Genomic DNA, 12,028 nt, shown 5'->3' on the forward strand with positions numbered 1-12,028 from the left:
ATCATCAGAGCGATGAACCATGGAATCCAAGTTCATGAAGGAGGGCAATAAAGGGATGGTGAAACAGGATCAGGAGATTGGAGGCCATGAAAAGGGTTAGGGATTGTAGCAATGTGGCTACTAGAGGAAGGAACTGAGAGGACAGGAAGTGTGAAATCAGGCTTTCAGAGGGGCTGCCATCTCTAGAGTATGGCCATCAGAGCAGGTAGCTGAGAGGGCACGGACACACCATTACTGGAGAAAAGACCAGGGTTTTGGATATTGACATCTCTGTAAATGAGGGCAGAGTAGGGGTGGAGGGCAGGTCTGTGACGAGGAGCTTAAGTCCTCAGAGAGTGAAAGGGAAGCGATCAGAACAGCAATGGGAATCAGGAGCAGGTGGCCTAAAGTCCAAAGGCGTGGAATCCAAAGAATCTGGAGTGTTTGAAGGCAGAAGGAGGAGAAATGGTTTGGAAGTGGCATGGAGGACACCAGCCTTACCAACTGGCCTGTGATAATGTTGTACGTTAGACAAAAACCAGCTTTCATCTGAGAAGGCTGCGGGGGAAGCGGTGTCCGTTGGGGGGTGGACGGAAGGTAGTGGGAGCCCCCCGAGGTAAGGTGACCATACATTCTGGTTTGCCTGGAGAGTCCCAGTTTATTCCTGCCATTTCAGAACACTTTTTAAAATTGCTTCCATTACTCTCAAAAGTGACCCCATTTGGAAAATAAATAATATGGTCACCTAACTCAGCAGGACATAACTCAGCAGGAAGGTTGAGGATATAGCAAGAGCTAAATAAACAGCAGGAGGTTATGTTATGGGGCTTCATAGTGTTATGCAGCCATCCTTTTGCAGCCTCTCCTCCCTGGTCCCTAAAGCCTTTGAGGTTAACTCCTGATTGCTTCATATATGCCACCCCATCTTCTCCCCCAAGCAAGCATCTACCCTGGGGCCAAGTAAATCTTTCACATTAGAGTCTGAAAGAAGAATAAGAACCTACTTTCAGAGGATGCCAGCCCTGGGAGTGCCTGCATTTCATTTGGAAATTCCTACAAAGAAAATGCCTTTACTTTAAGAATAAAGAGTTAATGGTGGAATTATAAGGTCAGGACAGATCAAAAGTTAAATAGATTCGAGCTGGGGAGATGGGGGTATTTCCTCACAAGAACCATGAGGTTGACCTTTATTCTGCCTCCCCATTCAGATGACTAAAGCCATCAGAATTACAGAAAAAGAATTATTTTGAGGCTCTGGATAAACCTTGTCCAAGGATGAGCTTACCTTGGCCTTTCTATTCAGGAAGCTCTGGCCAAATTTCTTGAGGTTTTCATAGGTTATTTCCTCGAAAGGCATTTTGTACCTTGCATCAGAGCTTAAGTTTAGGATTTGGACACATGGGATATCAGCCTCTGCGATCCGGAAGTATTCGAAGACACGTCCATTTCTGGGCTCGTCTGCATCCACAAGGATGAAAAGGATCTGCCAAACCAAACGAAACCTGTGTCTCTCTGGATCGGAGGCATGAAAAAGGTAACGACCCCCTTACCGAGGGAGAGAAACTGCTGGGAAGCTGTTGCGGGGGGGACACTAATGGGAAGCAAAAAGCAGACTCTATGGAGCGCCTCTGAAAGCCAGGACAAAAGGTCCTTTTCATCAGGCAGGTGCAGCCCTGCACAGACAGACATCAGCTGTCATCCTGGTTTCCCCAGCCTGGTGCAGGACACCATTCACACAACCGCAGGAAGTCAGGAGGTCCTGAGCTTTCATCCCAGTTCCTTGGGCAAAACAGTAATCTCCCCTCTCTGTGCCTCAGTTGCCTTATCTGTAAAGTGGTGATTATAATAATACCCACATTATAGGGTTGCTGTGAGAATGGAACAGGACACTGTATATAAAAGGCTTAGTTCAGTGACTGGGAGGTATAAAATGCTCAGAACATTTCACCTCATTATTATTCTAAATTATTCTTCTATCTAGGAAACTCACGACCTCATTCAATCATGCATTCAACACCTATTTGTGGAGTGGCTACTAGGCATTTTGCTAAGCACTGGGGGATACAAGGCAGACAAAATCCATGCCCTCATGGAACTCATGTTCTAGTGGAGAAGACAGGCAAGAAATGAGTAAAGAAATTAGTCAATCAGATAGCAACGAGTGAGTGCCAACCAGATGATAGAACAGGGCACTGTGAGAGAGTGACTGCACAGATGGGGTGAGATAGAGGCTCAGTAAGACCACTCTGGTTGTAGAGAAGAAACAAGCATGAAAGAAGGAGACTAGTCAGAGTCTCCTGTAGACCCTGGATTTGGATACTCTCAGGTCATTCATCTATCAAAATATTAAGAGCCCTACTATGTGCCAGACACTCTTCCAGGTGCTAGGGAGATTGTGAAAAACAAAGCAGACATATTAAAGCCAACCATTTATACTTTCAATAAACATTTGTTAGAGGTGAACAAGATAAGATATGGGGGTATGACCTGTTGGAATAATATTCATCCAACTGTTTATCTTTGGCACGAAAATGGAGCACAATCAATAAATGGCATTCTAGAAGTTTCCTAACTGGGGTAAAGGCAATCTACAACCTAAACCCATGATATATGCCAAAATAAGTTCCACCTAAAGAGTTAAATTAAAAAACTTAATCTAGAAGAATTATGGCTAAGCATTGATTGTTATAACAGAAATAGCGTGAAAGCAATCAGATTGTAATCAATTTAATTACATCAAAATTCTTAAAGTTTAAAACTGAATAAACTAGGAAACGTATTTACAAGAGGTGTTTCTGTAATTAGAATAACTTTCCTGGAGAAAAATGAGGTGGGATGTAGCAGACATTAAACATGCTCATGCCTAGTGGCTTTATTCTGTATTTATTTGGGGTTTCAAAGTTTTTAATTGTTTTGTTTACATTTCAGAATAATTTTCTTCAAGAGAAAGAGAACCTACCATTACCTTACTTCTTATAAAAATAAAGAGAAAAGTGAAGTAAGTAGCCCCCAGGGTCCAGATGGTGCTAGCTCTATGAATATAGGTCTAATACTTAGGAAAAACTGATGTTTCTTTTTTTTCTTTTTGAAGATTTTTTTTGATGTGGACCATTTTTAAGTCTTTATTGAATCTGTTACAATATTGCTTCTGTTTTATGTTTTGGTTTTTTGGCCCAGAGGCATGTGGGATCTTAACTCCCCGACCAGGGATCAAAGCCCCACCCCCTGCATTGGAAGGCGAAGTCTTAGCCACTGGACCGCCAGGGAAGTCCCCTGATGTGTTTCTAATGATAATAATAACAATAAAAATAAGCACTATTTATTGTACATTTGCTCATTGCTTTACATATAGCACTTCTAATTCTTCCTATAACTCCCCATTTTACACGGGAGGTGACTGAGACTGAGAGGTTAAACTCATCTAAGACAAAATCACTTGTAAGAGGAAGAGAATTTGAACCCAGGTCTGTTGATGCTGAAGCCTGAACTACAGCAACTGTTTGTCTGTGCTGCTTCACACCTTCAGGCTTTTCACACTCCTTGACCTCAGGCAGGAGTGGTCTTTCCTTCCCCTCACCTCCAAGCTAGCCACACTGCAGTCACTCTTAGTGGAGCATGGTCCATTGAAAAAGCAGCCAGACCAATCATGTTCCCATAGTAGACTTCTCAAAAAGATGAGGGGAGAAGAAGCAAAGGTTTGGTGAGAAAGAAAGAGACACTGGGCAGGAAGAAGAATGCAAATCAGGAGATTGGTATGCAAATGAATACACCAATCCTTCCTGGATTAATTTATAATCGGTAAGGCAGATGGATCGCACTAGGTTCTACAGGTCTTGGATTCCTAAACAAAGAGCCCCAAGGAGCAGTGGCAACTTCCACAAACCTTGTTTTGGAATTTCTTCGATGCCAATTTATAATGCTGCATTATCATACGAAATGACTTGGAGCTTTTGGAGACGAAGAGCAACATGTGATTCAGGATGTTCAATTCGTAAATCAGATCCTTATTCTGAAATTAAAAGGAAAACAGGTCATTCCTTGCACACAGCTGCCCCAGCTACCCTTCTCCCGGGACCCTTTGCTCACTGACCTCAGTGTTGTATTCAATAACAAAATCTGTGAGGTGCTGTTTTATGAGTTGATTGAGGATATGTTTGTTGGTACTGTCATCGATAAGCTCCTGGCGGTTCACGATTTTTCCCTTGGACAAACGAAGAAAAACATTAGAGGGCAGTAGCATCCATGATGTAGGCACTTAATAAATATAATAGCACAATTTTCCCCTTGGATAAAAGGAAAACACCATGGTAACAGGTGTAATACATAATCTAGATACTTAATAAATATGGCTGGTTGGGCAGATTAGCCTGAGGGTGGAATATGGGTATGTGGAAGCCATGAAAACCTCCAGCCTACAGACACAGGGAGTATACTTGACGGACAGCGCCAGCTGCCTTGCTCTGAAATCCATCAACATATTTGTGCTGATGCTGAGCAGTTTCTCACACGCTGCTCCTAACCAGTGAATTTGTCAGGGATACTAAGGCAAGCTCATCTCTGGGAGATACAGGACTTCTCTTATAGGGGACTTTGATGAACTTTCTTAGAACTACACTGCAGTCAAGGACTCTTCCATCCCATCTTCCTTCCTTCCAAAGGGTCAGATCTATTGATACATCATGGTCTGATAAGTTTCCCCCAGCTCCCTCTCTATTTTCCTTCAAAGGCATTTCCCCTAATCTTTCGCATGATTAATCCTGCTTGATGACTGCTTCTCAGAAGGACCTGGATTAGCACAGGAAATGACATAATTCTCTGTAGCCCAGGATCAAAGTCTGTGGGGGAAGGAGAAAGAAGCAGCTATCTCCTTATTTCTCTCTACTCCATCTCCTTCTCTTCATCTATGCCAATCCCACCCTCTAGTCCAAACCTATTCCTTGGACTCCTGCAAAAGTCTCCTAATGGTCTTCCAATTTCTCCCCCTGCTTCCCTTCCATCTATCTCCCACACTTCAGCCAGAGTGATGTTGTTAAAATGCAACTCTTGCTTAAACACTTCATAGGCCCTATTGTCCTCGGGATAAAGCCTATACTCTTTTCTGGTCATAACAATAGTTTAATAATCCTAATTAGACTTACGGAGAGCTCATGTTGTACCAGCCACAGTTCTAAATATATGTATTAACTCATTTAATCTTCATAACATCTCATTGTGCTATATACTATTATTTTGCCCATTTTACAGTTGAGGAAATTGAGGCACAGAGAAGTGAAGTGACTTGCCCAGGGTTGCTAAGGTAGTAAGAGGTGGAGCCAAGATTCCAAGCCAGGCAATCTGACTCTAGTGCCCATGTTCTTAACCATTAACAGAGACCAAATCTCTCCTAAATGCGTTTCCAAGTTTGCTATTTGGTTTTTGATTTTGTGATTGGGTTTATTCTGCAGAATTTTAAAATTTTTGTATGATCCAAATTTATCAGTATTTCTTTTCATACTTTCTGGGGTTTCTGTCATGCTTTAGAAAGGGGCTTTCCCCCTCCCTCCAAGGTTAGAAAGCAGACTCTCCCATGGCATCTTCTGGTCTTTCCACAGTTTTATTGTTATATTTTTAAATCAGGGATCAATCTGGAATTTAATTTGGTGGAAGGAGTGATATATAGATTTAGCTTTAGTTTTCTTTTTTCAAATGGCTACCCAATGCTAGTCATTGAATAACATGACTAGCATATTATATGCTATTTTCCCTACTGGTCTAAAATATCATCTTTATCATATACTAAATTTCCATATGCATTTGGATCTATTTCTGGACTCTATTTTCATTCAAAACACAAATCAGCTTATTTTATTCTCCAGCTTAGGATCTTTCGATGACTTCCATGGGCCTAAGTAAAACACAATGGCTCACAGTCTTCTCTATGAGAAGACTTCTCTCTGAGAGTCAATCAGCATCTGGGTATCACTCCACCTACTTCCTGTGTGGCCTTAGGCAAGTAACCTAACCTCTCTGAGCCATGCCTATAAGCAACATGATTATTGTAAGGATTTAGCTTTGTGTGGGGAGGGGGTAATGCATGTTCCAGGAAACAGACCACAGTGTCTAGAGTAACACCATTCAATAGAATTTTCTGTGATGATGGAAATGCTCTGTAAATCAATGCTATTGAATACAGTAGCCACAATCCACTAATAGCTAGCTTGACTGAAGAACTAAAATTTTAATTTAATTTTAATGTAAACAGTCACATGTGACTAGTGGCTGCCATATTGGACAGCTCAGATCTAGATCCCAGAGGGAGAGAGGAGGAAGGTTTGTAATAGAGGTTAGACTGTGGAAGGCCTTGTGGGCCTCATCAGGGACTTATCTTTATCCTAAAAATTATAGGAATCAGTTAAAGGGCTTTCAATTGGAAGGCAGAAAGGGACCATCAGATTTTAATTTTGGAAAGATTTTCCTTTAGAGGACAAAATAAAATGTGGTAGACCAGTTGGATGTATGTTGTATTAGGCTATGGAATATGAATGGTCACTTGATCTAGGATGCTAGCAGTAGAAAGAAATGGATAGATTCACAGGATATTTTGGATTTAAAAATCAATGGGTTTGGGCTGATGGATTGGTTTTGAGGGATGGAGAAGAGGGAGGTGTTAGAATGATGCCTAGGTGTTCTGGCTTTGCTTACAGAGGAGCTGGGAGAGATGGTGACACCATTCATTAAGAGAGAAAAAACATTAGAAGAGGATCTGGAGGGGAGATTATGACTTTAGGCATGGCCATGTTGAGACATCTAGTGATGGATTTAAAGGTCTGGAGATTAGAGAAGTCTGGCTGGAGATGGAGATTTGTAAGTCATGGGTGATGGGGAAAGGGAGATGGACCAGAGGAAAACTCAGGGCAGAAGATTGAGCCTTAATTAATGTCATTTACTGGTTAAGGAAATGAGGAACTCCCAAGGGAAAATGGCTAGAAAGGCCAGAGAGACAGCAGGAGACTGTGATTTCCCAGAAACCGACCAGTCCAATGCCCCTTAGTTCGCAAGTGCAGAACCAGAATTTATACCCAAGGCCCATACATACACACATAGTTCATTATTTTGAACTAGAGCCCCCTCACTAGCAATAAGACCAAAGTCCTACCTTTCTGAACACCAGAACACTGTCAAGGGTGACGTGGAAACGTCCAATGGCATTTCTAATCAATATCACTCCAAACGTTAGTTCTGGGAAGTCTTTGATCACATCATAGAACAACTCTGCTACTTCTTCCTCTAAATCCTGTTTGGGGAGAGATGTCTGATGAGGCTTTGGTAGGAAGCAAAATGCCTGGATTTTTTAAGGACAGGGTGAAAATAGTGACTAATTCATCTCTTCACCTTTCCAAGTTCTGTGGTTTTGCTGGGCCACCTAAATCCACTTTCATGGATGTTTCATATCCAGAATACTTCCATGGCTATGACTAAGGCCAAAATACGCAAATCCACAGAGATGAACGGAGAGAATTGATAAACTTGACCTTTTCCAAGTATTAGAGTGAAGGCTGTTCTAACACAGGTGTTAAGACTTTTTAACATTTATTCCTTAATTGCTTTCAGAAGAGGCCATTGATTTGACCACATGTGGTACTAAATATGAACTTGATATCACGATATGGTTGTAGTTTCAGCCTTCTTCTTAAGCTTGAAAGAAAATTGGGGCCAAAAACGATGTCAAAATGTAGGATGGGAGAGAAAAAGGTACAAACTCTCCCCTTGTATAAATATAATCCCAAAGTTCTGACTTCTACTCAGAGAAGGGGAGGAGTCATCAAAGTTATAGGAAATGAGTTAAGATGTATAAGAAGCTCATTCTCCAAAAGCAAGAACAGTTTGCAAATCATTTATCATTCAGTGATATTCTAAATGGACCCCAAAAAGATCAGTTACACTATCAAAACCAGTTCAATATATGTCAATCTCCTCTCCTCTCTCCCCATTACTGTCCACCTTTGTAGTTACCTTCTCTTACCATTTCAGCTTCCATTTTTTCTTTATTTTTTATCCTGCAGTTCCCCCAGAAAACCAGTTCATTGAAAAAGGAAGAATGAGCATGGAATTAACCTAAATGGGAGACCTCTCCTCACCCCACCTACCCTCCCAGACACAGGACTCCTCATCAGTTCAGAAGCCACCTCCCACCTCTTGAATGCAGTACCTGGAAGAAGCCAACGATGACCAAGGGCCTGGAATTCACAAACTCTGCTATCTCATTGGCGTCAGAGAACGAAAATGCTTTCTGGCTAATTTGTCTTCTCAACCAAACAACCAAAGCAGTAGATTCAACCACTCCTGGAGAGAGACATACAATTAGATGGATCCCACAGAAGTTTCCTCTTGAACTGGAGCAAGTCCTGTCTTCCCCAAGTTAAATGAGTAGAAACCTCTTGCCTTGGATTCCCACCCCTTGAAGGCCAAGGTCAGTTTCTCCTCTCCTCCCCACCTGAGCCCCAAAACGTGAACATTAACAACAGCAGCTAAACTTGACTGAGCACTTACCAAGGACCAGGCACCAGGCTGAGCATTTTGCATGTATTACATCCCCACAATAACCCTGTGGGATACATATTCTCCCAATCTTGCAGATGAGGAAATTGAGGTTCAACTTTGCCATTGGCCACTCTGCTAGTGAAGCTGGGAATCAAACCCGGGAGGAAGCATGCCCAGCTGTGTTTTCTTATTCACCCTTCAAAGTGACAGGAAGATGGATTTATTTTTTTAAAACATAAAATTTTTAAATGTAAATAAAAAGGCCAGTTAGCTCTGCACCCTTGGGAGAATTCCATTATCTCCCTGTGTCTCCAGTTCCTTAGCTGAGACCTAGGTGTCCACTGAGGTCATATACCCTGACTTCCATTTCTCAGCTATCATATGGGAAGTGCCAAGCACACAAAAAGCATCTAAAATTGGGACACATCTACCACATCTGGGGAGACATAATGGTGTGCCAGAATGTATTCAAGGCTACAAATGGACTTGTGTTTGCTAGGATCATCAATTTCATATGGTGGCAGACAATGTAAAATATTATTTTCTGTCAAGGCCTTGATACAATGGATCGTTTAAAATGAGTTTATGAGCTAAAGCAATGTTTGTCGTGAGTAGCTTTGGACAACATATTGGGTTGGCCAAAAAGGCCAATACAAAGGCCTTTATTCTTTCTCTTATAATTCATTCCTTCACTCGTTCATTCATTTGATAAATATGCATTGGGTGCCTATTATGTTACTGAATGATGTGCTTAGTCCTGGGGATAAAATGGTGAGCAAAAACAAGACTATGCAGCTCTCATTCTGTTGAGGAGGACAGCTATCAAATAACTGCACAAACAAGTGTATAATCACACCCAAAGTAAGTATTCAAAAGCAAAGTTCTATGAACCTGTAGAAAAGATACACGACCTAGACTGTGAAGTCAAGGAGCGCTTCCTGGAGGAAATCACTTATGAGCTGAAAACTGAAGGATACATAGGTGTTAACAGGAAGCAACTGGAAAAGGAAAGGCAGAGAAAACAGCCTGTGCAAAGGCCCTGTGGCAGGACAAATTGCTGCCTGGGGCTTGAGGAATGCACACTGAGCTGCTAAATCGACTGGAAAGGACACTATTTTCAGTGTCTTTGCTTACTTTTCCTAAGAACATTAGGCCTTTTAAAAATTTATAATGCAGTATGTTTACATGCATAAAGGTATACAAATTATAATGTATAGTTTGATGAATTTTCATAAAATGAACACACATGTAAAAATATCACCCAGATAAAGAAATAGAACGTTTTCAGCCCCTCAGAAATCTCCATTGTGCCCCCTCCCAGCCACTACCCAACCCTCACCTAGAGGTAAGCATTATCCTAACTTCTAACGACCTGCTCTTGAGCTTTATATAGAGTCATACAGTATGTGTTTAGGATCTGGCTTCACTATATGTGTGAGTTCCTCCATGTTGCACCTGTCGATTCATTCCCACTGCTGTGTAGCATTCCATTGTGTGACTATTCCACAACTTGTTTATCCATTCCCTGTTAATGGGCATTAGGTTTGTTTATAGTTTGGGGCTATTAAGAATTAATTCTTGTGCATGTCTCTAGGGGCACATTGTATGCACTTCTGTTGGGTACATGCCCAGGAGAGGAATTTCTGGTCATGGGGACACTGTGTCCAGCTTTAGTAGATACAGATTAGACCATTTAAAAAGGCACAGTGAATCAGGCCTCTAGAAGTTCATAAGAGGATGATGTGGTGGTCTCAAGGGACAGAGGGGGCCGGGGAGGCTTCATGCCACCCTCTAACCATGGCTCTCCACCCACTTGCAGTCACCCCCTCCTCCTGGACACCAGCCACAAGGTTGAGTTTCTATTTTCACAGTGGTCCAAGCCATCTTTTAAGAAGAAAGAGGAAAAAAAAAAAAAAAAAGAAGAAAGAGGCACATATCATGAAAACAAACTCTTTCTCTTAAAGGCTTTGCCTGAAAAAATTATGTCTTAAGTGACCTGAAAGGAATTGGTTTAGAAATTCTGAAAATACCAAAAAAAGGTGAATAAAACCCTTCCAAATGGGTTTGAATTTCAGGTCCTCAGAACCATTGCTCTGATTTCCCTTTGTGCTACTCTCTCCCTCTGTCCACACTCCAGCCATATCCTTATCACCCAGCACACTGGGCTTGGCACCCAGCAGTCCCTCTGCCTGGGCTGTCCTTTCCTCTCGGCTCTCAAGGGCATCTCACCCTGCTTATTTAATTCTCAATTTGGTCTTTTCTTACTCTCCCCTCAATCATTCCCTATTTTATGACCTGTTGTATTTTCTTCATTGAGTCTGTTTCTGAAGTTATGATTTTTTCCTAACTTTCTCAGTAGCTCCTGAGGGGGAACAGAATATGCCACCTCAAATTCTACTACTTTGGCATATTATTTTGAATTAAAGTTACTTGAGAAATAGCCTGTGCAAGAAGGCTATCTGACCCTCCTTTGTCCCTTCAAAAGCAGGAGATAAGTCTCCCACGTACAGGTACCCTCCCTATACCAGGAGGGTAGACTACATCCTTATCACCAGACACAGGGATTTAAGGTCAAGAAGGCTGTATAAACAAACCTTGTTACTTCCTCACTAATTTGCTACCCCAAGCCCAAACACCTTTGCCTTGTCAATTCTTCACAACTTTATTGTTTTTTTGTCTAAAAGGTATAAAAGCTGCCTGTTTTGGTCACTTTTTTGAGCCTCATATCTTTGGGACTCCTGTACATATGAGATTAAATTTGTTTTTCTTCTGTTACTCTTTCTTATGTCAGTTTAATTACTAGACCAGCCAAAGCACCTGGAAGGGAAGAAAGGAAAAATTTTCCTCCCCTACATCCTGTAATGTCTGGCTCATAGTAGGTGCTCAGGAAGTAATTATGGGGTGAATGAATGAGGTGAATGAATCATTAGATAACTCGGTTTGAGGGAGCTTGATCTTGGACCCTCTTCTCTGGGATGGATGAGCTCCGTTTGCCCTTCTGGACCGCATAGGACCGAGATAGCTCTGAACTTGGCAAACAGTTTGTTTCTGAGTGCCTGCCAGTCGGGCACTGTCCCCACTAGGCAGGTGACTCTCCTGGTGCTCGGCTCTGAGCCAGAGGACACAGTGACAACCGAGGTATGAATGCCATGTCAATGATTGACCGGGGCCGGAGCTCCGCTACATATTTCCAGGCACAAGCTGTGAATGCATCATTAATTGAAGGCCTGGAGGCAGCCTGAGTCCCCCTCCCTCCAAGGAGATGGCCAAGGCCAAGTCTCCCACCATCAGTCCTTGGAGACGAGAGGAGAACCTGGACTTGAAACAACAAAGACTAAACCCCACCTGCCTCTGAGGGAAGTTTTCGTAAAAGTCACAATGCAGGAAGTCAGTAAGGTACCACCGCCCCCTTAGCTCAGGGAAGCCCTGTCAACTGGCAGAACTGGCACTGGTCATTCTTTTTAGGAAGCGAGCAATAGAGGCTGCTTCAAGTTCTCACAGCCAGTGCTCGTCCTAAACTCTGGGCTCT

General features: G+C 42.3%; 1 protein-coding gene across 4 annotated transcripts in view; it reads right to left on the minus strand.

Annotated features, from left to right (window-relative positions):
* The window catches only part of PDILT (protein disulfide isomerase like, testis expressed), a 43,429-nt gene that overhangs the window by 10,883 nt on the left and 20,518 nt on the right, over positions 1-12,028 (minus strand). For all 4 annotated transcript variants that reach the window (XM_082362525.1, XM_082362523.1, XM_082362522.1 and 1 more), the window contains 5 exons: positions 8,168-8,301; positions 7,115-7,252; positions 4,070-4,180; positions 3,863-3,988; positions 1,265-1,462 (listed from right to left, as the gene is read on the minus strand). In XM_082362525.1, the coding sequence (XP_082218651.1) occupies positions 1,265-1,462; positions 3,863-3,988; positions 4,070-4,180; positions 7,115-7,252; positions 8,168-8,301 (707 nt within the window). The remainder of the gene's footprint in view (positions 1-1,264; positions 1,463-3,862; positions 3,989-4,069; positions 4,181-7,114; positions 7,253-8,167; positions 8,302-12,028) is intronic.

This window comes from Balaenoptera borealis, assembly GCF_965194805.1.
Source record: "Balaenoptera borealis genome assembly, chromosome: 16".
NCBI lineage: Eukaryota > Metazoa > Chordata > Mammalia > Artiodactyla > Balaenopteridae > Balaenoptera > Balaenoptera borealis.